We start from the raw sequence: 27,093 nt of genomic DNA on the forward strand, positions 1-27,093 counted from the left end.
AATACCTATTGAAGCGTGCATTGGGTTATAGTCCTACCGGGAGCAGGATATATTCGAACACCAAGCAAGCTTTTACATAAAAGAAGGAAAATAGATGGACAAGCCAAGTCACAGCAGGCTAACTGCCAGGAGCCCCTAAGCGAGTGACTGAAGTCTCTCTAATGTGGTGAATGGGAAAGAAAATTGAGAAGATGTATTGCATTGTCCTCCGGGAAGCCACCATCATGGAACTGCATTTGAATAAAATCAAAGCAGAGGCCATCTCAGAAATTGAGCGTAATAAATTACTACACTGGTGGCTATCATACAGTGAGTTACAGACTTAAATCCATCATCATTCATGATGTCAGTCACATGCTCCACTCTTTGCAGAATACGTGGTTTAGGGTGAAACAGCGTAATTGCTGATGGCGACCTAGAAGTGAGGCACGGGTAGAGTGTTAACCCATAACAAAACTCCATGATGCTTCAGCATGTCGTTGCACTGCAGCGGAGGACGGAATGAATTGTGACACTATTGAGGCAATAGAGGAATGGATCTATACTGTTAGCTTTCAAAGTTCCTTACAGACATTTAATGCTGAGAAGGAGCAAAAGTGAAGCTTTATTTTGACAAAGGAAGATCCTTTCAAAGACCTGTCAATGTGGTCTAACGGCTACAGCAGTCTACCTCAAAGCTGGGGAACCAGGTTCAAGTCTCAGCAGGGACGCTCAACATCCTGTGATTCTGGGCAAATCACTTCCTCTGCCGATGCCTAACAAAATGAATGTGTCCATCTGTAATGCAACTGGTGCTCATGTAAAGCGCTCTGATACCTTTGGGTCGAGTTTGTGCTATATAAAACTCCCCAAAAAAAAAATTACAATAAAATCCTGAAGGACAGAAAAAAACATAGCTTCATGTTGTTTTTCAAGTAATTGTTTGTAATTTATATGTCTATGTACAAGTAGCCATAAATCTTCCCACAGCAGAAGCTGTGGCAAACCCGGATTGCATAAAGTTCTTTGAATAATTATAAGTCTTGAACTGCTTCTGTCTACACAGTATCATGTGTGTCAAGCAAGCAATCAGTTCCCTTTTCCACAAGTTCTGACAGTTCACGACGAAGATAAGCTGTAGGTGAAACAGGGTTGCTTTTCTCCTTACCTTGGGGATTAGCCATGACTGAAATCGAGGTATCCCTTACCTAGAAGACCTAGAAACATCTCCACTAGCTTATCATTGTTTAAATTGGACCTAGACATCAGAAGTCACTTGGGAAAAAGAAAACTCTTATCTGAATTAAGAAACTGCATAGTTAGGTTGAGGTTTGGACACCTCTTTGGAGTTTCTAATGAAGTGAAGAACAAGTTACTTACCTTCAATAACGATATATCTGTAAGAAACATAGGTAAGTTATAGATTCCTTACCTTAGAATTACCCCCAGGGGTCAGACTGGATCCGGAAAGTTTTCATCAGCAGTACCCCTGCGCGTCAAAAGGTGGTGTCGGGAGGCTCCTTGTTCATCGGTGGCGTCATGGTCACCGGGATGACGTTGCGGCAGCTACATACACGCCGCCCTCCAGCGCTGACGTCAGTTCAAACCACTACTTTCCACGCCAGAAACGCAGAGCCATGCAAGACACTGACCATTGGGTGCACAAAACTAGAGCCCTAAAAGGAAGTCCTTAACCCTAGAAATCAGTTTGCAGAATGAAAAGGATGGGTGGGGCGGTAAGGAATCTGTAACTAACCTATGTGTCTTACAGATATATCGTTACAGAAGGTAAGTAACTTGTTCATCTGAAAGAAACAGTTAGTTATAGATTCCTTACCTTAAAATTGATACCTCAGCAATACCAAGCCCAGAGGTGCGTCTGCGAACCAGAAAGTCCTGGAGAACAGAACGGCCAAAGAAGCTGTCTCTCCAGACTTGACTGTCCAAGCAGTAGTATTTGGTGAACGTGTGCAGTGATGCCCACGTAGCTGCCTGACAGATGTAATTTAGAGAGACTCCTCGTCCCAAAGCAGTTGTAGCTACCGTCGCCCTGGAGGAATGGGCGCGCCGACCAACTGGAGGCTCCTTCTTTGCCAAAGAATAGCAGTCTTTGGTGAACAGAACAACCCACCTGGAGATGGTCCGTTTGTGCATGGCCCGACCTTTCTTAGCGCTTACGCACCCAACAAACAGCTGGTCGTCCACCCGGAATTGTTTGGTGCGATGCAAGTAGAAGTAAAGTGCACGTTTTGGATCCAGACGGTGGAGCCTCTCTTCCTCCTTCGAAGGATGCGGAGGCAGAAAGAAGGTGGGCAAAGTGATGGTTTGTCCAATGTGGAAAAAAGTAACCACCTTGGGAAGAAAGGAAGGTCTAGTACGAAGGACGACTTTGTCCGGATGGACAGCCAGAAAGGGAGGCATGAAAGAAAGAGCTTTTAGCTCACTCACACTGTGGGCAGAGGTGATGGCCACCAGAAAGGCAGTTTTCAGAGTGAAAATATAGAGAGGACAGTTATGTAGTGGCTCACAGGGAGGGCACATAAGATAGGTAAGAACCAAGTTCAAGTCCCACTGAAGCATTACGAAGGGTACAGGAGGAAAAAGAGGATTAATGCCCTTAAGAAATCTATTTACAACAGGGGACTTCAAAAGAGAAGGCTGATCAAGAAGCCCAAGGAAGGCTGAAATGGCCGAGAGATAGCCCTTAAGAGTGCCCAGCCCAGGGCCCTGTTGGGCCAAAGAAAAGAGGAACAAGAGAACCTCCGAAAGAGGGGCGGAAAGGGGATTCACAGCCTTTGTTGTGCACAATGCCACAAATTTGTTCCATCAGCAGGAGTATACGTCTTAGTGGAAGGATGCCTGGCTGCCAAGATAACATCGCAGACTTCCAGAGGCAGGTCAAATGATGTCCGCAGCCGCTGCTCGATCTCCACGCAAGGAGGTGGAGGCTGAACAGGCTCGGGTGGAGAACCGTCCTCTGCTGCTGTGACAGAAGATCCTGCCGAAGAGGCAGTCGGATCGGAGGATCGATGGCCATGTTGAGCAGCTTGGAGTACCAAACCCTTTGTGCCCAATCCGGAGCCACATGAATGACTTGGGCCCGGTCGCGCTTGATCTTCTTCAACATTAGGCGGAAAGGTGTATAGAAAACCGTAACTCCACTCACGACGAAAAGTGAAGCCTAGCGAGTGCCGCCTTGGAAATTCCAATGCACAGAATTTCTGACATTGGGCGTTCTCTTCGGTGGCAAATGGATCTAACCAAGGTTCTCCCCACCATTGAAAGAGTCCTTGCAACACCTCCGAGGGAGACGCCATTCATGATCCATTATGCGCCTGCGGCTGAGTTTGTCCGCCCTGGCGTTCAGGGAACCCGCCAGGTGTTGAACCACCAGGGATATGCCCTGATGGTCCAGCCATGCCCCGAGGCGGAGGGCCTCTTGACATAGGGTACACAACCCCACCCGCCCTGTTTGTTGCAGTACCACATGGCGGTGGTGTTGTCTGTGAACACCTGCACTACTCTTCGCCGGACAGAGGGAAGGAATGCTTTTAGTGCAAGACTAATCACCCGAAGTTCCAGAAGATTGATGTGGACCCCGGACTCCGCTGGAGACCAGAGGCCTCTGATCTCCGCCTCCCCCATGTGGCCGCTCCATCCCATAAGTGATGCATGGGTCACCACTGGGAATTCTGGTTGAGGAAGGGAGAGGAATCTGGGATCTGCTGTCGACCTAGTCCTGGTTCGTGAGCCACCACTGCAGTTGGCGTGCAGTGCCCTCCGAGATCTGGACGCAATCGGACAAGTTCCCCTGATGCTGTGCCCACTGGAACTTCAGGTCCCGCTGCAGAGCCCGCATATGCTCTCTGGCATGATCCACCAGCAAGATGCAGGAGGCCATCCAGCCCAGTAGCCGGAGGATCATCCTGAACGAAACCAGGAATAGAGGCTGAGAGATCAGAATCATAGTTCGAATATCCCAGACTCGCTGTTCGGGGGGATAGACCCGAAAGTGTGTCGTATCCAGAACCGCTCCGATGAGAAGGAGCTTCTAAGAGGTAGACAAGTGTGACTTTGGAACGTTGATAGAGAACCCCAGCGAATGCAGGAGGTTGGCCATAGTCTGGAGGTGGGAGGCGACTGACTGGGGTGAGCCCACCTTCAACAACCAGTTGTCGAGAAAGGAGAAGACTGGAACCCCTGATCTGCGCAGATGAGCTGCGACCACCACCATCACTTTCGTGAACACCTGAGGGGTGCTGGTAAGGCCAAAGGGGAGCACAGTAAACTGAAAATGCTCGTGGCCTACCAATGAACTTTAGGTAACGCCAGTGGGCCGGCAGGATGGGGATGTGAAAATAAGCGCCCTGCAAGTCCAACGCTACCATCCAGTCTCCAGGGTCTAGGGCAGAGAGAACCTGAGCTAGGGTCAATATTTCAAGGAAGCGGTTGACAAGCGATGGTACTGAGGTGGCATGGCTGGGGGGAGGGTAGTCTCGAAGGGGAGGGAGTAGCCCCTTTGGACTATGTGCAAAACCCACCTGTCCGACGTGATGGTACGCCAGTGGGGGAGATGGCGAATCCGGCCACCCACTGGCATGTGATGGGCCTGAAAGGTTGGACTAGGAGGGTTTGGAGACAGCTGCTAGGGGGCTGTGGTGGACCTGCCCACCCGCTGCCCCCAGAAACATGGCGGTGGTTCCCACGTACTCGGCCACGCTGGGGCTGAACAGTTTGCGCTGGCCTGTGGCCCTGGAAGGAACATGGCGGGGCACCCCTTCTGTAGCCACGAAAGGGGTGAAAAGCAGACAGTGAGTGCAGGGCGTGTGGTGGAGAGGCCCAGGACTTGGCCGTAGCCGAGAGTCCTTGAAGCACTCTAGCGCACTGTCTGTCTTGTCACCGAACTGGCGTCGGCCATCAAAGGGCATGTCCATCAGTCGACCTCAGCCAGCCGTAGCGTCAGAAGGCTACCAACGTTGAAATAGTCCTACCCAGCGAGTCGGCGATGTCCAGTCCACAGCGGATGGTAAACTTTGCTGCCTCTCTCCCCTCGGCAACTGCTCGGGAGAGCGTGGTCAGGGCCTCCTTCGGATACTGAGGCAGCACTTGCTCCACCGTATCCCGCACAGAGTGGAAATAACGGCCCAACAGACATGCAGTGTTTACTGACAGCAGTCCCAAGCTGGAGGAAGAAAACATCTTCTTCCCAAGTTGGTCCAGCTTTTTGGATTCTCTATCAGGTGGAGGGTTAGGGAATGCGCCTTTGGATGTTGAGGCTTGGACCACCAAGCTCTCAGGGGTGGGGTGTTGGGAGAGGAAAATGGGGACGGCCGGGCGGTGGCGTCAGGCAACCATCCTATCCACAGGAGCCTCTGCGTTGGGCCTGGACCAGGTGCCCAAAAGGATGTCAAACAGGGCTTCATTGAAAAGCAGCAGGGGCTCCGAAGAGCTCGCTGCCGGCCGAAGCACCTCTGTCAGGAGGTTAGTCCTGGCTGACACCGCAGGTAGCTCGAGGTGGAGAGCCTCGGTCGCCATATGCAACACCGCTCCCTCCTCCGTAGCCACCGTAAGAGGAGACAACATGTCAAGGTCTGGGGAGGTATCTAGCCACCTTGCATTCCCCAGTTCCTCTCTCCTGTCTGGATCATATTCCAACTGGTCGGTCAAAGGGTCTCCAGACCCCTCCCAATCATCCTCACCCTCCTCTGGCTGCCAATCACTCTGAAAAGAGCCAGGGTGGAACACAGGCACAAAAGCATCCATCGACGCCGATCCGGCTATGTGTCCACATCGGGGTCAGGGTCCAAGGAGGCCCTGCGGTGCCGAGGTCGAAGCCGCAGGCGTTGAAGGCCTAGGGCCCCTAGCTGAGTCTGAGGGGCCCGAAGGCGCGCCGGCAGAGTCGGGCTGCCCAAAGATGGCATGCATCGCTTCGTAGTACTGATGAAGCTGAGCAGGGGTCACTCCCGGTCCTGGGAAGGCCGGAGTCGACTCTATAGGCTCCGCATGCGGAGCCGCATCAGGGGCACCACCCGCACCCTTCGTCGCTATGGCCGAGGGAAAGTGGAAGAGCGATGATGCTTCTTCGACTTCTTCTTATGCTTCGTCTTACCTGACCTGAGTGCAAAGACTTAGAAGAGGAGTGATGATGGCTCTGCGATCAGTCCCTCGACCTCCCCCATGAGTGGGACCTCGAGTTACTCGGATCCAACTGCCAGACCTCAAGGACCTTTCGGGACCACTCCCGCAAAGACTTCGGGCCATGGTTCGACAGTCGGAGCACGACTTGAGGTCATGGTCGCGCTCCAGGTAGTAGAGGCACACGGGTTGCAGATCCGTCACCAACATCAGTCGGTTACAGGAACCGCAGGCCTTGAAGCTGGGCATCCCTTGTGCACAAGGAGTTGACGGACTAAAGAAAAATGAAGTCGACAAAAGTCGAGAAAAAGTCTTTCAAAAAGTCACTGGAGGTATCGCTCTCTCCGGATCTGCACTTGGTGGCGCAGAAAAATAAAGAACGATCGTCAGGGCGCGAGGGCGTCGTCTTTGTAGCTGCCGCAACTTCATACCGGTGACCACGACAATGAACGCTGAGCCGACTGTGCCACCTTTCGACGCGCAGGGGTACTGCTGACGAAAAACTTTCCGGATCCAGTCTGACGCCTGGGGTAATTCTAAGGTAAGGAATCTATAACTAACTGTTTCTTTCGGATCATGCTACTAAATAAAAAAAAAAATCTTAAGGGCATGTTAATACTCATACCTGCTATCATTAAATAACATGAATTCCAAGCCTGATAACAGGGAATTATTCAAGCAAGGAAAAATACCTATTCTGGAAAAGAATATTAAACTTATTTCTTACAGACAGTTACATAAATTGTTCTTGACGGTACAGCAGGCGAGCATTTAGATGTCTAAATTCTAGACATAGTCTTTTTTCAATTATAAGACTTAGCATTTGGCACTCTAAAAAAATGTATCTTTTCAATTTGGACTGCTTTGTCGAAGCATTTCTAAATTTACCACAAAGTGTGAACCAATGTTTGAGTCTTGGCTTGCAAAACTTATATTAGACATGACTCGTATATAAACTTTAATAAACAACCACAGTTAATCACATACCTGGACAAGGTCCTTTCGAGCAAGATCCCACTTTTTGATTCCATTGTCTCGGGAGCCACTGAAAAGGTTGTCCCCTATGATAGAAAGTGCCTCAATTCCATCATAATGTGGGGGTTCAAAACAGTGAGTGGGACTTACAGAGCCAAGTGCTCCCTCTGTGACATCGAACATCTGAAAGAACAATCGCAAAATATCCATCATGATTTTTACATTTGATCTTAAAGCAACACAGAAGCAAACTTAAAGGGGCCGCCATGACTTGGTAGTTAATATTCACAAGGCTTAATGAGAGTTGAATGTCACAATCTTCAAAGGCCACTAATAAACAGGGAATATCCTAACTAGAGGGTATTTCTGACCTTGTTTGAAAGGTTTTTTCTCTGGTTTCTGGAGCAGCCAGTAGCTCCTGCGCATTGTCCATGGGCTGGACTGTCCTTTCCTAAGGACGTACAAATAACTCAAGTACTAATACACCCAAAATGCAAAACCAAGTTACCCCCCTTTTTAGGAATAGCTACTGCTATTGTAATCATCTTCTAAAATTAGGTCTCAGTAGTACTTCTCTCGCCGCATTCCCTTGGCTGTTAGGTATATCATTCCTCCTGGAGTGATATCAATGCAATTCATGAGGCACAGGACTAGACTAGTTAAAAATGTAAACCTACAATGAATCATTACACCTTTGTCACAATTATCAATTAGGATAGGACAGTATTTTGTAACGGATTGGATAGTATATTGTAAAGCGCTCGACTGCCGAAGCGTCTTGGCGTTGAGTGTGTAAGCAGGGAAAAGCTATGCTGTGGCCTCTGAGTCTTAGTTTCCCAGAAAACAGCCAGGTTTTCAGCGCTTTTCTGAAAAGCAACCGATTGGGCTGATGTCGCAAGCTGACTGGAATTCGATTCCAGAGTTTTGCCGCACAGTACGATAAGCACCGGCTGCCCCACCTAGCTCTTGGTATTTTTGCTGTGTTCACAAGGCCCGAACTAGAGGATCTGAGGGTTCTGGAGGGAGAGTACCACGAGAACAGCCTCTGGATCTCACCTGGCCCTCCTCCATAAAGAGCCTTGTGTACTGTACATAGGATCTTGAATTCATCTTGTTGCTGAACCGGGAGCCAGTGGAGTGACCTTATGGCTGCCGAGCAGAATTCCATTTGCTATCGGTGCACAGCACAGGAATACCATTCCCACCATAGCACGTTCAGCTCAGTACCACCCTACCACCTAATTAAACCACACCGCCTTCTCCATAATACCATAGAATTCGCCCATCAATGCCATACTACCACCTCATTACTACTACTGCACAGTCCTCTCTCGTACCGCCACAGCATTACTCTACCATCTTCAATACCTCAGAGCCCTACCCCCCACAACCTGGCGCTGCCACAAACCTAAAGGTTTCTCACTACCACCCACCATCCTCAGACTATCACAGCGGAAAAATACAGTACCAACATCAAAGGAATATACATTCACCCCTCACCATTCTACTCCAACAGCACAGACTACAACCTCACACCAATGATGTGACACTGCATACAACCACACTACATGATGTCCTTACAACCACTTTTCACTATATAACATCCCAACAAAACAACACTCCTGGGCACCCAACACCACCAACCTACAGCACCTAATTACCACTCCCCCAAAAATTAATCTCATAGCCCCACCATATTGCATCACTGCACTGTGATCCCAACAGTGGGCTACCATCCAACAGAACCATAGTATCACCCACAATCACCACAATGCCAAGCCTTGGCACTACGCTATTATTTTGCATTACTGCAATACCACCACCACCAAGGTACTAGAACATAACCACACCACATTATTAACTTAGACCCAAACAATGCATCCAATACAATTGCACTACCACATTTTACCATTACATTTCCAAGTTAAACCAACAATTACCTCTACAATAGCTCTAACACACATAACACCACACCATATTCCTCACACTGTATTAAACACATATTACTATACCATAACAGACTGCAGTACAATCACAAAACAGAACAGCATAACACTGCAAGCGAAAAACACACAAAAAACCCCATAAAAACAGCAGCACTTCATAACAAGACTGAAATGCAATACTAAAAACATAGAACACAATAACACACGGCAAGCACACAATAACACCACAAACCTGACAACATAACACACAAAACACAAGGCAACTACACAACACAACTGCACACAATACAACACCAGTAACAAAGTAACATCACCAAAACACAACCACAATAAAAGTAGAGCACACCATGACAACAAACATTACAAGAAACAACAACACAATACATACAGAACACCACATTATAGTAGCAATAATACTAAATTAGAAAACCCATGAGCATGAACAATAAATTCAAATAATACACTAACAGTAAAACAATAGAAACTCAACATATCAACAAAACAACACACTACTACAAAAATACCACAGCAAAACAATTCAACACAAGAACCGCACCACACACCACAACATACAAGACATCAAAATATTAAAGCAATAAGGCTATGCAATTTTATGTTAATTTGTTTTGTGTGCTTTGTATTGCCTTTAGTGTTGCAGTTTTTTTGTGTGGTGATATTGTGTTGTGCTAGTGTGTTACTGCCTTTTGGTGGGGCTTTGGCAGGGATTTCTAGGCTTTTTTAATCAACAATATTTTATTGAAAGGTCACAAAGCATTATCAGCACAACCTAGTCCAGTGCGTAGTACAACAGTGTCCAGACAAATAAGCGAGCAGACCTTTGAAACCGGACATTTCACATTTTCATAATGAAAACCAAAATTCCCCTCCCCCACCACCCACCCATCCCTCCTTGTCTGTCAAGCCCCACCCATGAAATCCATCATAAACTCTAGTGGTTCCTCACACACTGTTCTCACAATTGAAACGTGCGTCATCTCACCACACTATCTCAAGGCCATAAGAAAGACAAAAAGCTAGCCTAAGCAAGCCTCTATAGCCCCAAGTCGACATAGGGACCACGACCCCACGCCGCCCTGTTTGTTGCAGTATCACGTGGCAGTGGTGTTGTCCATCAACACTGGCACTACTCTTCCTCTGACAGAAGGAAGGAATTCTTTCAGTGCAAAACGAATTGCCCAGAGCTCCAGAAGATTGATGTGGAACCCGACCCTCTTCAACCATAATTCTGAGGCAGCGTATCAATCTTGGGCATTCCAAAACTGAAGCAGCTGTTTTAAGATAGTCGACCAGGGGTTGCCACTGATCATCAAATTTGTACGCCATATCATGGAGTCCCCACGTTAACTTTTCTATTGCTAACAATGGCCATAACTTTCCACCCCATTCATAAATTGTGGGGATTATGGGTGACTTACATTTCTATGTAATAAGCTGTTTCGCCACCAGAAGCATACTGAATATTAGCTGCCGCTCACCTTTCGTCATTGCATCCTATCCCTCAGAATATAGGCATTTTTAAAAGGGATAATAAACCAGAGCTATGTGCTGGAAGAAGCGACAAGTCCAAGCTTTTCTTAGTGTTTAGTAAGGATGGGCAATGTGAAAGAATATGTTTGTTACAGAAAGTGAATGTAATGGTGGCTTGTGCTTGGTGTGTTTTTTTTAATCAGCTACACATCATGCTTTGAATGCATGTGGAGTTGAACTGTGTTTGGTAAGAGCCATAGGAGCTACTTACTACAAAGTGGAAACCCATAGCATAATGGTGCCAAGCACAAACATAATGCAGGCTAAGGTATGGTGACATCCAAGGCATGTTTGTGTGCATTGTTGTATACTGCTTACAATTACATAATGGTGGTAATGCTCTACATGTTGCGGCGCTGTTTGTATGATGGTGCCCCGTCCAAGAGTAATTCCTGCACTGGCATACTACTAGTAATTCTTGACATTTCAATAATGTTATTTCTTTTTTTTTTTTTTTTTGAAAACCTTTATTGACATCAAAAGAAGACAAATCGAGGCCCACAACCAAGCCGGCCGGCCGCAGTGTACAAAACAGTCAGGAGTCACCAGGCAAATATTACATAAGCAATCAATACAAAGCAGAGGCAGCACAATCACAATAGGGGAGAAGAGATACAGAAACTAAAGGGCTAAAACACAGGAGTAAATAAGGCTTAATTTTACAATAAGGGGAGAGGACGCATGACAGGCGCACTTGCAATACGGAGGCATCCAACATCCCGTAACCAACCTCAACATTAAGAAGGGGGCATGGGGCAGAATATCAGGGGGACAACACAATGCAGTCAAGAAATCAGGATATGTGAGATACAGTCAGCCCCTGAGCATTATCATCGTAACCCGCACGCCACCCGAGACACTACCAAGCCAGAACAGAGGGATCGGAAGACAATGCATTAAAACCCACCCGTCATAGTACCCTCTGGGACGCAGGAAGTAAAAAAGGGGGGGGGACTAGGTAGGGAGGGGGGAAGAGGAAGGGAAAGGAAAATGGAGGGAAGAAAAACAGAACAATAAAAAGGAAATCAGGAAATAGGAAAAAAGAAAGGTAAAAGACACGCCAACACGACCCCCCGTGGCGGGAGGACAGGAGACAAAAGGATTAGCGGCCCAAGTGGGGCATGGCGATCGGGAAGAAAGACAGCCGAAATATAGCAGGAGAAGTAACGATGCCATACCCCCACCCGAAACACACCATAGGAGGTCGGGACAGACGCAGCCTCACGAAAAAGAGATACAAAAGGGCCATAGAACCAGAAGACAAACAAAAAACAGAACCCAACCCACCCGTCCCACCCTGCACCCCTGTAGAAGGCTATGGCCTACCCTTCAAACAGCGTGCCTGTCGCCCTAAACCAGAACCCGAAATATAGCGAGAAGAAAGAAAGAAAAACGAGACAAAAAGGCCACAAAAGCGGAGAAAAGAAAACAGGAGGGAGGAGCAGAATAACTATAATACAAACGGTAGGCCGCAGCCCTCCGCCCAACCCGACAAGTACAATCAAAAACAGACCAGGACGACATCCCATCACGCGCCACAAAATATTAGGAGAAGGGGACCTCCCACCCTCCTACGATCAGAAACAATTATGCAACGAAATCGCATACCGGGAATCAAGCCGAAGTCGTACATTTCACCCCCAACCCTTCCGAGCGACAAACCCCACCCACCACATGGCAATGTACAACCACATACTAAATACGAAATCAGCATATAATCGAGTGGAATGGTGACTAGCATAGCTACGTGGGGTGTAGATAGATCCACAAGTGAGCAGTAGTCCAAACTGAAAATACCGATGCATCAACAATCGAAGCACGAGCCATGAAAAACAGGAGTCCAGATGCGCCACTGGAGCGGGCGAGGTGGTCCCAATTATAGACACAGGCAAAGTCATCGAAGCAGGGACAGGAGGAAGTCCACCCATAGTTTCAGGCAACAATGTCGAACAGGGTCGCAGTACAGCATCCGAGTCCCCGGGGTCCGAACCCCGAAAGGCAGGGCGCCCCAAAGTCACCAGCACACTACACGATCCTCGATCAGTGGTGGAGACACTCAGGTCAATCGAGGGGGGTGAGGCAATGAAGTCATCGAAACAAGAGGGCGACAAGAAGAAACGGCCGCCCAAAATGGCGGCGGATCGTGGCGGACCCACCGAGACGCCCAGGGCCAGGGAAGCGTGCAGGGATCTCAGGGCTTCCAGGATATCTCTGACTGTCGGCTCACGCCCACCAGATCCGATCCCCACACAATCAGGCAACTCGGGCCCGCCGCCACAGGGTGACTCTCGTTCCAGAGGGCCGGCCGCCATTTCGTGAATCAGCCCAATCGCCGCCCACGAGGACCCCCGGAAATAACAGTTCTCAAATGTAGGACTTTACAAGCGCCGGGGGTCCCAGCAAGGGCGGCCTCGATGCCAAAAGGATGTCCACCCAAAATGGGTCTCCGCCAGCACCAGCACCGGTGCCCCAAACAAGCGGAGTCCGGGCCCCGAAGACCAGGGCCGCCGGAAAAATCAGCGGCGGGGGGAGACCCCCTCTCAGAATCAGGTCCCGGGGCTTCTCACCCACGTCGGCCACGCGGCCACCAGGGCAGGACCGGGTCAGGATCGCCGGGATCTTCGCACATCGGCTCCCAACACTGGTTCTCGCTCTCGGCCGGGGCCGAGAGCCGTCGGATCCCACCGGCCAGGTCCCGGTCCAAGTCTCGCAGAGGCCCCGATCTCCCAGAGGCCACAACTCCGGAGCCACTGCACGCCGAGACCCCGGGGTCAGATGGTAAGGACAAACAAGCCGTTATGTTTCCAATTCCCCAGAAATGCGCCGTCCCGGGACAGGATAAAAGACAGGATAGGCAGTCAGGATGGAGGGCTGCGGGAGCCGAGCTAAAGGGCGACCATTACGGCCGCGAGCTAGGCTCCTCCCCAATGTTATCATTTCTACCTCAATTTAAAAAAAATTTAATATTTATATAGCGCAGCTTTTCACCTGTGAGGATATCGAGGCGCTGTTGATGGGAACGGGGGAGTTTAAGTGATTTGCCAAAATATGGGATGTTGAGCAGACGATGAAACGTGAAACCAGATCCTCAGGTCCCAAGTCGGCAGCTCTGGCCGCTGCGCCACGATCTCTTACTTGTAATCTGTGTAGCCAGTTGGCATCCATACATGTGCTTATTTTATAAAAGTGTCTTTTGTGCTGTGTTAGGTCTTCCCTTTTATCTCCTTCCCCCCCACTTTGGTGCAAAGTTCGTTAGCTCGGAGTGTTTTAGCCCAGGTTACTGAGATCTTGGTTAAAACAGAAACATCTACCACCCAGAATAGAAATGGTATTCCCAACTCTCAAAAAGGGAAACATGCACACTACTGAAAGGTAAAAACTACTCAAATCAAAGATCTATGTAGCCACACTGTCAAGTTTTAAAATCTACTGATTGCAATAATTAATTCCACTGACATTTTCTGAAGAGGTAACACTAAACTCTTAACACTTAAATGTATCTCAATAACAGTGATTAGATTTCTTTGACATTTTGCCACCCTGCTATTTATTAATTAACGACTGGTGATTACTTTTGCAGTGGATACCCGTAATAAATGTGAGCCTTTAACCACCAACTTTGTTACCAAAAGATAAGGAAAGAATGATTTAAAAAAATCTTTGGCTCGCCTCTTTAGGTTCCCTTATTAGCCTTTTGTGATATCATGATGTCAACCATAAGTATCTTTGGTAGTTCTAACGCCTCTGCTGGCCAGGTATATTTCTAACAACTTGTCTGCAGTTGGGGCAGCTTTCTACCAAGTGGGCAATGTGACACCAAAAATAATTTGTATTGTTGTTTGTGTCTCTTTCACACGCTTTAAAGAAACCTGTGAGGTCATTATAGGTAGGATAACTGTTGTGAATGATGAAATTGGCCCCTCATGTAGCACATTCAAGGTTACCTTTCAGACAGATAGATTTGCTCACGCGGAGGACAGATTTTAACAGAAAGAGAGTGAAAAAGTAAAATAGGTGTCAATGTTATTACATAAATTAGAACGGTAGAGAGTAATACTCTGGGCATGTATTACAAAACAATATGTCTGCCAAACTACACTGGCCATTGCATAGTATTGTATATAATCATCCATAATGACGTGTTTACTTTATAAAATTGATAGATTAGTGGGTGCCATGCATGGGTATGCAATCTGTTTGACAACTGTTCTCAGAAAGTACGTGGTGTTTTCCTAACTGAATATGAAAGAGGAACATAGGGTTTTATTGTTTTGGATGATCTTCATTGAAGGCACGTAGCTATAAGTGGAGAGATTATTCAACATTATTTTCAGTTTCATTTGAATTATCTTTCATTTTTAAGAAACATGCATGGACACTTTGAGCAATCTCTTAAAAAGTCTAGAATTTAATATTTTGCCTTTCAGAAATGTGCAGCTTTGCAGGTTCAGTTAGTCTGCATAAAAAATTGACAACTCATTAGGCAAAGAAAGCTAGAAGTATGAAGAACACATGTTATAAACTTGTCCTATTTCGGAAAGCTTAGAAATTGCCATGTGAACTTCTTGTGGACATATCCCAAGTGAAAATGAGTGTATATTAGTTTCAAATGGTGGCCCAAGTACGTAAAATCAAAGTATGCCATTTTCATGATGGGAGCAGAATTTATTGAAGTACATAATTTTGATTATGGTTGTTGATACCCCCGCAGGTTATGGAGACCACAAACAAGCATACATAAAAACAGTTATCGTATAAATGGGCGCATGCATTCCTACCCACGGTCTTATGTTTAAAATTATTGTTACATTTTAGATACATATTTTTAATTTTGTCAATCTCCTAAAAAGTCTAGAATTTAATATTATGCCTTTCAGAAATGTGCATATTTGCAGGTTCAGTTAGTCTGCATAAAAAATTGACAACTCATTAGGCAAAGAAAGCTAGAAGTATGAAGAACACATGTTATAAATTTGTCCTATTTCGGAAAGCTTAGAAATTGCCATGTGAACTTCTTGTGGACATATCCCAAGTGAAAATGAGTGTATATTAGTTTCAAATGGTGGCCCAAGTACTTAAAATCAAAGTATGCCATTTTCATGATGGGAGCAGAATTTATTGAATTACATAATTTTGATTATGGTTGTTGATACCCCCGCAGGTTATGGAGACCACAAACAAGCATACATAAAAACAGTGATCGTATAAATGGGCGCATGCATTCCTACCCACAGTCTTATGTTTAAAATGATTGTTACATTTTAGATACATACTTTTAATTTGTCAAAGGGAAAGGACCTCTTAATGTAGGACTGTACTATAGCAACGCAAGTATAGAGAGCTTACGGAGTTTGATATATGTCTATTGAGAGAAGCAACAAGATTCAAGATCACTTAACAATAACACTGAAATCAAAGACCTATTCAGAAAATGAAAATTCCGACTTTTTGCTCAAAGCAGTCTTTGAGAAAGCAACCTAAAATTTGCAATAAATAAGAACCAAGTTTGCCTGGCCCAAGGGGCTTCACGTACACGCAAATGATTCCCTGAACTTGAAAACCCTCTACATTATGCTATGGTAAATACAATAATACATTTGTAAAGCGCTCTACATACCCGTGAGGGTCTCAAGGCGCTGGGGGGGAGGGGGGTTGCTACTGATCGAAGAGCCAGGTCTTGAGAAGTCTCCTGAAGGTCGGCAGGTCCTGGGTCTGGCGTAGGTAGGAGGGGAGAGAGTTCCAGGTCTTGGCGGCGAGGTAGGAGAAGGATCTTCCTCCGGCGGTGGTTTTCCTGACGGGAGGCGCTGTGGCGAGGGCGTGGCTGGCCGAGCGGAGGCTGCGGGTGGGGGTATAGAAGCTGAGTCAGTCGTTGAGGTATGTGACTCCGGTGTTGTGGAGGGCCTTGTGTGGGTGGATGAGGAGCTTGAAGGTGATCCTCTTGTTGACGGGGAGCCAGTGCAGGTCTCTCAGGAGGGGTGTGATGTGGTTGCGTCTTGGGACATCGAGGATCAGCTGTGCCGCGGCGTTCTGGATGCGTTGGAGCCGTCTCAGGAGCTTGGTTGTTGTTCCTGCGTTGAGTGCGTTCCCGTAGTACAGTCTGCTGGTCACATGGGCGTGGGTGACGGTCTTTCTTGTGTCGGAGGGGATCCATTTGAAGATCCTGCGGAGCATTCGGAGGGTGTTGAAGCAGGACGCGGAGACGGCGTTGACTTGCTTGGTCATGGAGAGGGTGGAGTCGAGGATGATCCCCAGGTTGCGTGCGTGTTCGGTCGGTTCTGGCGGTGTTCCTAGCAAAGTGGGCCACCAGAACTCGTCCCAGGCTGAGGGGGTGGAGCCGAGGATGAGGACCTCCGTTTTGTCTGAGTTCAGTTTCAGTTTGCTCTCCTTCATCCATTCGGCGACGGCCTTCATTCCTCTGTGGAGATTGTCTTTGGCGGTGTGGGGGTCTTCGGTGAGGGATATGATCAGCTGGGTGTCGTCGCCATAGGAGATGATGTTGAGGTTGTGTCTTCGTGCGACCAGGGCGAGTGGTGCCATGTAGATATTGAACAGCGTCGGGCTGAGGGAGGATCCCTGTGGGACGCCGCAGATGATCTCGGTGGTCATTGAGCGGAAGGGTGGGAGGCGGACGCTCTGGGTTCTGCCGGAGAGGAAGGATGTGGTCCATGCCAGGGCTTTCTCTTGGATTCCGGCGTCGTGGAGGCGTGCTATAAGGGTGCGGTGGCAGACCGTGTCGAAGGCTGCTGATAGGTCCAGAAGGATGAGGGCGGCTGTTTCTCCTTTGTCCATCAGGATCCTGATGTCTTCGGTGGCGGCGATGAGGGCGGTCTTGGTGCTGTGGTTGCTTCAGAAGCCGGTCTAGGATGTTGTTGTCTTCGAGGTAGCGGTTCATCTGTCTGTTGACGGTCTTCTCTATGACTTTCGCCGGGAAGGGGAGCAGGGAGATGGGCCGGAAGTTCTTGAGGTCCTTGGGTTTCTTCAGTAGGGCGTTGATCTCGGCGTGTTTCCAGCTCTACGGGAAGGTAGCTGTCTCGAAGGAGGTGTTGATGGCTTTCCGGAGATGGGGTGCGATGACTGTGCCGGCTTTGTTAAAGACGTGATGGGGGCATGGGTCAGATGGGGAGCCGGAGTGGATGGAGTTAATGGTCTTGATGGTGTCTTCCTCGTTGGACAAGGTGGTCAGGCGGCTGGTGCGGGTGGAGGTTGCGGGGGCGGTGTCGGTGGTGGCTGTCGGAGTTGAAGCTGTCGTGGATGTCAGCGATCTTGCGGTGAAAGAAGGTGGCCAATGAGTCACACAGGTCTTGTGAAGGTGGAATGTCGTTGGTGTTAGAGCTGGGGTTGGAGAGTTCCTTCAGGATGCTGAAGAGCTCTTTGGAGTTGTGTGCGTTGTTGTCCAGGTGGTTCTTGAAGGCGGTCCTCTTGGCAGTCCTGATGAGTTGGTGGTGAGTTCGGGTGGCGTTTTTTTGTGGGCTGTGTGGTTGTCTGGGGTTCGGTCGTGAAGCCATCTCTTCTCCAGCTTCCGACAGGTGTGTTTGGAGGTCCGGGGGTCTTCGGTGAACCATGCGACTTTCTCGTTGGTGCCGTGGGTTGTGGAGGTCTTGAGGGGGCGAGGGTGTCGGCGCAGTTGTTGATCCATTTGTTGAGGTTGGTAGCGGCGGTATCGGGGTCGGTGGGGTCGTCGGGTGGATTGAGGGCGAGGGTGGTGGTCAGTTGGTCCTCGGTGACCTTGCCCCAGCGGCGGCGTGGCAACTGTTGGGTGCTGTGGTGTGTGGTGGGTTTCCTGAAGGTGAAGTGGACGCATCTGTGGTTGGTCCAGTGGGGTTCGGTGGTGTGGTTGAAGGAGACATGGGGACTTGCGGAGAAGATGGGGTCCAGTGTGTGTCCGGCGGCGTGGGTGGGTGTCGTCACGAGCTGTCTGAGTCCGAGGTTGGCGAGGTTGTCAATCAGGGCGGTGGTGTTGGTGTCGTTGTTGTTCTCGAGGTGGAAGTTTAGGTCCCCGAGGAGGATGTAGTCCGTGGATCCAAGGGCGTGGGATCAAAGGCCTAGAGCCCCCAGCTGAGTGCAGGGCCCGAAGGCGCGGAGTCGGGCTGCCCAAAGATGGAGTGGAGAGGTTCGTAAAATGCACAAAGCTGGGCAGGGGACGCTACGGCTCCCGTGAAGGGCAAGAAGCTCAGAGCCGCCCCAGTAGGCGGAGCCAAAGGGCGACGACCTTCCGCGTCCCATCGGCTGACAGACTGGGAGAAGGCGAAGAGCAACGGTGCTTCTTCACCTTCTTCTTGTGCTTCGACTTACCCAAAGACGAGAGGAGTGTATGGTGGTGAATTCGCGACCGGTCCTGCGACCTCCCCCTCAACCGGGACCTCGGGCGGCCCTGAGCTAACTGCCGGGCATCCAGAAGCTTTCGGGACTGCTCCCGCAAAGACTTCGGGTTCATGGCCTGACAGTTGAAGCAAGACTTCGGGTCATGGTAGTGCTCCAGGCACCAAAGGCACATGAGATGCGGGTCCGTGACTGACATCAAATTGAGTCAGAAGGCTTAAAGACAGTCCGACGATGGGACATCCCTACGTGCTCCAGGAGTCGAACGTCTCGAAAAAGATGTAACATTGTCGAAAAATCACTAGTCAAAAAATGACTAACGGTATCGCTCTCTCCAGATCTGTACTGGCTAGCGCGGAAAAAGAAAGAACTGACATCAGCGCGCAGGGGCGGCGTCTAAGTAGATACCGCAACATCATCCCGGCGATCACGGCGCCGAATGAGAAGTCAACCGACGCGCAGGAATCTGCTGAGAAAATATTCTCTGGATCCAGTCTGATGCCTGCGAGTAATTCTAAGATAAGGAATCTATAGCTAATAGTCTCTTTCACATTTGCATTTGCTTCTCTTTATATTCCCTATGGTAATACAAGTGCAAGTCAAATGGGTTTTCTCAACGTGAAAGCGCAAAATCATTAATTAGCAGGTTTACGGTCGGGCCCTGGAGACCAGAATACTTGAATCAAACCCAGCTGCTCGCGATATTGTGCAGGTCGACTGTAGTGACCTCACAGTTCCTGTTTCTTTACCATACCCTCTCTTGAGGCAGCATGTACGTGCTGGGATGTCGTAGTGGCAGACTCAGTGGTCTGCAGCCCAAAAGGGTGTCACAGATGCTGCAACCTCTCTGCGATCCAGTCCCTCTCCTAGGGGCTGCCAACATCAGCACGAGGCAGTAGTTCTGCTTCCGTGGGCGGACTGCTCGCAAGTCTATGCAGATACTGCTCCCGTTGCCCAAGGCAACCCGGTGGTGTCATGGTGAGAGAGTTTCCCTTGGCGCTGCAGCGTCCCTCAGCTACGCAGGACGCTCGGTCTAGGTGAAAGTACCAGCACTTCAGTAGTTCACACAAACACGCTGGAGACTGGCACAGTAATCTGGATAGGTGCAGAGCTCTGATCAGCGTAGACAATCCTTGCAGGTTCACAAAGCGCTGGACCTTTGTAGAGTTAGAGATCAGATAAGGCTGATCTTTGTCGAGTTTGAGCTGCTGGACTCACAAGTTGTAGTCTCATTGCAGAATGATCCCGACACTGGACAGGGGGCATGCCAATAAACCCTTGGAGAGCACTTTGAATTTTAGCATAGCAAAAGGTACCAGGCCAGCACAACAAGGCAGGTAGCAAAGCAGCAGTCCCTCCTGCAGCACAGCAATCAGCAGGCCAACACAGCAAAGTGGCTAGCAGAGTGGCAGTCCCACCTGGGAGCACAGCAGTCCTTCTGGCAATTTGCAAAGGTAGATTTAGCAGTATCTGGCTATAAGTCCGACAAAGTGTCTCTTTTTAGAGAGCCAGAGACCCAGTAGTTATACCCAAAAGTGCCTTTGATGTAGGAGGTGACTTCAAAGGAGCTCTCTGAAGTGCACAAGGATCCCTTTTCAACCCAGTCATGTCTGCCAGGCTATCTGTGGGGGGTAATCAATCCTTTGTGTGTGGACAGGATACTAACTATTGAGGTGTAAATGTCAGCCCTTACCATTCCATCCTGCCCAGGAAGACCAATCAGAATGCAGATGAGTGATCAGAATGCAGATGAGCCTCACCTTCCTGTGTTTGTGGCTGTCTAAGGGGAATGCACAAAGTATAGCTGTTATCCAACCCAGACCTGTAATAGACAAAAGCTGCAAAGGACACTGAGGTATACGCACAGAGAAATGTTTACTTTCTAAACTTGCCATTTGTAAAACAATAATGTTAAATCCAACTTCACCAGTAAGAATGATGTAACATTACCATTCCAAACATATGAAAAAGCCACTCCTCTCTAATCAGGAATTACACTTTTAGTGTTTTAAGGGGTTCCCAATGTTAGGCTATAAAAGGAGTAGGCCTCACAATAGTGAACAACAAAATAGGCTGTTTGTCACTACCAGTACATGCAAAATATAGAAGTACAAGTCCTACCTTTTAGTTACATAGCACCCTGCCCGTAGGCCTACCTTAAGGGTGACTTGTAATAAAAGGGGAGTTTAAGGTTTGGCAAATAGTTTTAAATGGCAAGTCGACGTGATAGCAAACTGAACACACAGGCACTGCAGTGGCAGGCCTGGGACAGGTTTGAAAGGCTACTTCTGTGGGTGGCACAGTCAGCGAGGACTGGCCCACAAGTAGCATTTAATTTAAAGGCCCTGGGTATATGGTATACCACTTTACAAGTGACTTACAAGCACCTGTGGAGCTGTGCACTGAAATTTAAGATCATTTGAGCAGTCATTGTTAATTCAGTACCTGCTGTTTTTAAAGAGTGCTTCAATGCAAATCCGACCTCATCACCATGGTGATCTTCATGCGAGCAGAGCCTGACACTAAGATGGCGCCCATGACTTTGATCTCGGCTCATCCTTTTAGTGATATCGCCGTTGGACACTGCAACAAGGTAGAGATCGGTACCTACCCTGTTCTGTTACACCATACTGGGGGGCTTTTCACCAACATTACCAGTTTCTTATCAGCTGATCCCGCATAGTGGCGGTACCCTCTACAAGCCTCATCGAGCTCCGCCCTTTAATGTGTCTTTTTCATCTGTCAAAGCGTCAAGCTAACCTTTCTGACAGCCATCCAAACATTTGTAGGACCTCACTGTTTTAACACTGGGATAAACAACATTGTGGAGACCGTAAAGACCTAGCTTTTTGGCCGATGCCCGTGGAGCTACCTGATAGCTATAGAGGAGATGGGCTGTGGACTACCCCTTCGGCCGTCACCTACCCAGCCGGACATTGGGCAGACTTCACTTCATCTCTCTGTTGTACTCTCCCGCCTACCCCTTTACTCCACCAACTTTCACCTTTACGCTCCATTTATTCCTTCTCTTTGCTCTCTTATTGTTTTTCTCATTGAGACCTAGCCGCTTGACTGATGCCCGGTGGAGCTACTGGATAGCTATAGAGGAGATGGGCTGTTGACTACACCCTCGGCCGTCACTTACCCAGCCGGACATTGGGCAGACTTCACTTCATCTCTCTGTTGTACTCTCCCGCCTACCCCTTTACTCCACCCACTTTCCCCTTTACGCTCCATTTATCCATTCTCTTTGCTCTCTTATTGTTTTTCTCATTGAGACCTAGCCGCTTGACTGATGCCCGATGGAGCTACCTATAGCTATAGAGGAGATGGGCTGTGGCCGTCACCTATCCAGCCGGACTTTGGGCAAACTCTCCTTCATCTCTTCATCCATACTTTCTCCCTCCTACACCTTTACCCCACCCCCTTACCCTTCTAAGCTTCATTTATTCAGTCTTCTGACGCTCTTGAAATCTTTTCTAGTAACCGATGTAACTTGTAACTGATGTAATTTTTGGATCCTTATGTAAAGCGCTCTGATACCTACGGGTCTAGCCAGTGCTATATAAAACTCCAATAAATAAATAAATAAATAAAATAAAAAATGCCAAACAGGAGTAAACTACTTATACCATGTATAGAGGAGAGAGAACATGCACTTTAGCACTGATCAGCAGTGGTAAAGTGCCCAGATCTTAAAGTCAACAAAAAGGTCAGAATAAGAGGAGGAATGCAAAAAGTTGGGGGTGACCTTTCAGAGATGGCCATTTTCCAATCAGCATCAGCTCAAATGAAGCACAAATAAGAAATGTCATCATTAAGTTTAAGTCTCATTAGGGCATCAACAATGACTTTGGGAGGAACAGGTCTGTCAGAACTTTGATAATACGAATAACAACAGTGATTTAAATACAGACGGTTGATCAGGTAAACACAAAAATTTCTAAAAGGACAGACGCAAAACCCTACATTTTAGCTAACGCAAGGCGTTGAGGGCCAACGATGTAACAAATTAATACATTAGAAAGTGTAGCCTGGTGAGAGTCAGTCTGATGAGTACCACACCAGGCAACAAAATGTTTACAGCGCCCAGCATAGGTGGACTTTGTCAAAGGTTGTCGAGCTGACGCTTAAAACGGAAACTAATCTTCTAGCCTTTCGCAAAAAGCTAAAAACTTTTCTGTTTTAGTTGGTCAAATGTTCTCTGCTTCTCCTGTTTTCAGCAATTACCTATCTTTCTTCTTTAGGCTGTCCCTGGCGCCGGGAAACCCTCTACGGGTAGCTGAGCGCAATACAAATTCAATAAAATAAAAATAAATAAAAATAAATGAGAACATCAACGGCTAGGGCCAGCAGATCATAGCATTTAACTGCAACTTTACAATCTCCATGCATGAAGGTGTTGGTTGCGGAAACTTGGGTGCAGATCCTGTTGCCGAGACAGGACACCCTCCCTGAAATGGTAGCACGATTAGAGAGCAAATGCTCATGCTCAGAAGCTCGGGTACACATACTCTCCTGGCCCAGTCATGGCTTATTAAGATGACTGTGGCATGGCCATGATTTTCCTCAGAACATGCAGCGGCAGAGCCTGCAATGCTTACTGGAGACCGATCTCCCATAGCAGTTAGAATGCGTCTTGAAGAGATTTTCCAAGAGGAAAATCCAGGGTGCAGTAATTTTGATACTGTGTTTTCTTGACAGTGGCAACCAGATGTAACTAGAGCACTAATCAAAGATGTGCCTTGCCACCTCAAGGCTGTGATACAACTTATGATTTTCCAGCCGATGGCTGCTTAACTTGTCTGCTATGACATTCAGAGATCATTCTAGACGTTTGCTACCAAAAAGATGCTCTACAGGTCCAGCCTCCTGTCACAGTATCTAGGACTCCACACTGCCTTGCTTGTTGTAGTAGCACATAGTGATCGTGCTGTCTGTGTGGATCTGCACAGGTCTCCCTGGATAGATGGCAGGAAGATTTTCAGTGCTTGAATGATTGCCCAAAGCTGGATCCCCACGGGCAGGTTGGTGCCAGTCTGCCACCACAGAGGATCCTGAGCGGCCGTCTACAAGACTTGGATGGAGTTGGAAAGGCAGTAATTCCTGATGCTAGGCCAATTGAAACCTGATGTTTAACTGCAGGGCCTGTATATGTCTTATGGTATGCAGGGCAAGAGTATGCCAGGGGCTAGGAGTCCAAGAAGTCCTCGCCGGGATTCAGGATTAAGCCCACAAGCTCAGGATCATATCCTGAATGACTTAGACTTGCTGTAGTGTTGGGAAAGCCTTGAAAGCCACTGTGCTAGGACAGACCCAATAAAGGGATTTCTCTGCTGAGGCACAGGTGGGAATTCTGCTCATTGATGGAAAAGCACAAAGCTGTCAGGAGTTATTTTCCCGCTGAGAGGCGGTCTATGACTTACTGCAGTAAGTAACCAGTCATCGAGGTATGGGTACACATGCATTTCCAACCTCTGACAGAGAGCCGAAACTACCTCCATCACTTTCATGAACACCCAGGGGGCTAAGGTACAGCTGAAGTGGAGAACAGCTAAATGAAAACGTTCTGACCGCACTGTGAACTGCAGAAAATACCTGTGAGAATGCAGGATGGGAATAAGAAACTATGCGTTATGCAAATACAGGGCCCACCATCCAGTCTCCTGGGTCCACACCAGAAAGAATCTGATTCAGTTTGAGAATCTTGAATTTGTCTTTCCTTATTAAGGCATTCAGTGGTTCGAAGTCCGGTGTAGGCCCGGGATCACAGTCCTTCTTTGGTATAAGGAAGTAGTGCAAACTGCTCTCTACTCATCTCTCCGTATCCAGCACATGCTGAAATGCAGCTGAGGCCAGTAGAAAGCTGACTTCTTGCCGCAAGATAGAGGAATGGTCTGCAGTGAGTAGCTCTGATTGGGTGGGTGGATATGCTGGGAAGAAATGAAAGCCAGGGAATGTTTTGTGAGACAGATATGATGGATCTCCAGCCAGGAAGTAAATGTCATATCATGTCTCCTTTGAAATAAGTATAGACCTGTGAGAGGAAGTTAAAGTGGCTTGGCAGCGGCTGCAGCGGAACAGGAGTAGTTGGAGGAGAGCTGGTATGATCGGCCAGGCCCACTGCTATGACCCCCTGCCCTGAGAGGACTCGTTCTGCTGTTACTTCATAGGTTGGGAGGGCTGGAGTTAGCCCTCTGGAATAATCCATAAACTTCCTTTATTGTTGGTGGTACTGCAGAGGATCATATTGTGGATCGATTGTCCTTAAATCGTTTAAGCGCTGAATTAGCATTCTCTACAAACTGTCTGGAACCATCAAAGGGCATGTCCATGAAGGATATTTGAACATCTCATAAAGATGTTTACATGTTGATCTCATCCAAGCGTGCCTTCTATGCACTGTAAGGGTGTCAACAGCTCTGCCAACACAGTCTGTAGTGTACAAATCAGCATGCAAAACTCACTTGGCTTTATCCTGGTCATGGCATATTGATATAGCCAGTGAGACTCTGAGTCTGCTATGCATGCCAGATCCCGCTGGCCATAACCCCTAAAGCAAGTGGAGACCTGCCCAAAAGGCACACTGCATTAAAGGATTTCAATGCTAACCTAGCTGAAGAGAACATTTTCTTTCTGAAGGCATCATGACGTTTCAAAACTCTACACAGATAATTAGTTAGAAAGACAATAGGCGTGACTTTACTTGTTGATACCTGCACCACCATGCTTTAATGCTTCATGAAAAAAATTAAAATCCTCTGGAGCCAGTCTAAGTGGCCCAGGCACAGGTTGACTGAACTTAGGGTCCCAACACAGCTTAGACTAGGCCTCTAAAATGTCTATGAGGGCTTCGTTGAGTGGCAATAGTGGCTTAGAAAAAGTAGGACCCGCTTGAAGGATCTCAGTTAAAAAATGTACCTTAAGTTCAACAGTAGGTAACATTAAATCTAGTAGGTCTTGACCTGCTCAGCTTTCTTGCACTTAGGATGCCCTTCAGCTTACGAGAAGACATCGAGCATGAATGGGAAATCGCACTGGATTGGTTTCTTGAATGAGATCGCAAATGGCCTCACAACTTGGAGCAGGAATTAGGATTTGACCGTGACCTATTCTGCTATTAATCGATGTAGAGTTTCACCCCACCTCCAGGATCATCTTCAGATGCATGAGGGCACATTTATCACACGACGAGTCCTGTCCAGAGCCCATGCTTCAAAGAAACATGTTCTGTGGGTCTGTGACCAATTTCCACTTCCTACATCCACAGGATGGCTTGAATCCTGTTGCTTTTGAGGGAGACATCATCTCTGGCATGCTGTACGAGGTAAACTTTAAAGCTGTCAGAAAATGAACAAACCTGGGAGTGGAGCTCCAGATTCCTGTAGGAGGAGCCTATGTCACTGTACAGGGTTCTCATATGCAGCTCTGCTGTGCCTCTTCTGGGGCAATACGTAGTGAGCCCTAAGCCACATGAAGGACAAGTTACTTAGCTTCGGTAACGCCTTATCTGGTAGAGACATGATCTAGCTGCAGACTCCTTACCTTTGAATTTCCCAGGCATCAGACTGGATCTGGAAGACTTTTCTCAGAGAAATACCCCTGCGCGCTGTGGGTGGTGTCAGTCGGATCCATGCGATGTCCACACCAGCAGTGATACCAACGTCATCTATATAGGCGCCACCTCTGAGCACTGGTGTCAGTTATTGTTCACAACTTTCCAATCCAGAACCATGAAGAGTACTGACAATGGTGTGTTTATAAGAAACAAAGGCCCTGCAAAGGGAACAGCCCTGACCCTAAAAACATATCTGCAGCTCAATGAGGATTAGTGGGTTGGTAAGTATACAGCAAGATCATGTCTCTACCAGATAAGGCGATACCAAAGGTAAGTAACTTGGCCATCTAATAGAGATATGTAGCCGCAGAGTCCTTACCTTTGAACAGATACCCAAGCAATGCCATCCCTGGAGGAAGGACTGCGGACAAGTTTAATAAAGAAAATTCTGCAAGACTGAACGGCCAAAATGGCTGTTCCTGCAGATGCCAGTATCCAGGCAGTAATGTTTGGTGAATGTGTGCAGGGATGCAATGCAGTGGTAGCAGCCTTAGATCTGGTGGAATGAGCCCTTAAGCCTTCAGGAGGCTACTTTTTGGCCAGAGAATAAAATATTTTGATGCAGAGGACAAC

The 27,093-nt window shown here is 47.9% G+C and overlaps 1 protein-coding gene across 9 annotated transcripts in view; it reads right to left on the reverse strand.

Moving 5' to 3' along the window:
- Positions 1 to 27,093, reverse strand: part of KIF21A (kinesin family member 21A) — an 820,176-nt gene that overhangs the window by 47,412 nt on the left and 745,671 nt on the right. For all 9 annotated transcript variants that reach the window (XM_078679965.1, XM_078679910.1, XM_078679946.1 and 6 more), the window contains one exon: positions 7,102 to 7,272. In XM_078679965.1, coding sequence (XP_078536091.1) covers positions 7,102 to 7,272 — 171 coding nt within the window. The remainder of the gene's footprint in view (positions 1 to 7,101; positions 7,273 to 27,093) is intronic.

The sequence above is a fragment of the Lissotriton helveticus genome, chromosome 1_1 (assembly GCF_964261635.1).
Source record: "Lissotriton helveticus chromosome 1_1, aLisHel1.1, whole genome shotgun sequence".
Lineage (NCBI taxonomy): Eukaryota > Metazoa > Chordata > Amphibia > Caudata > Salamandridae > Lissotriton > Lissotriton helveticus.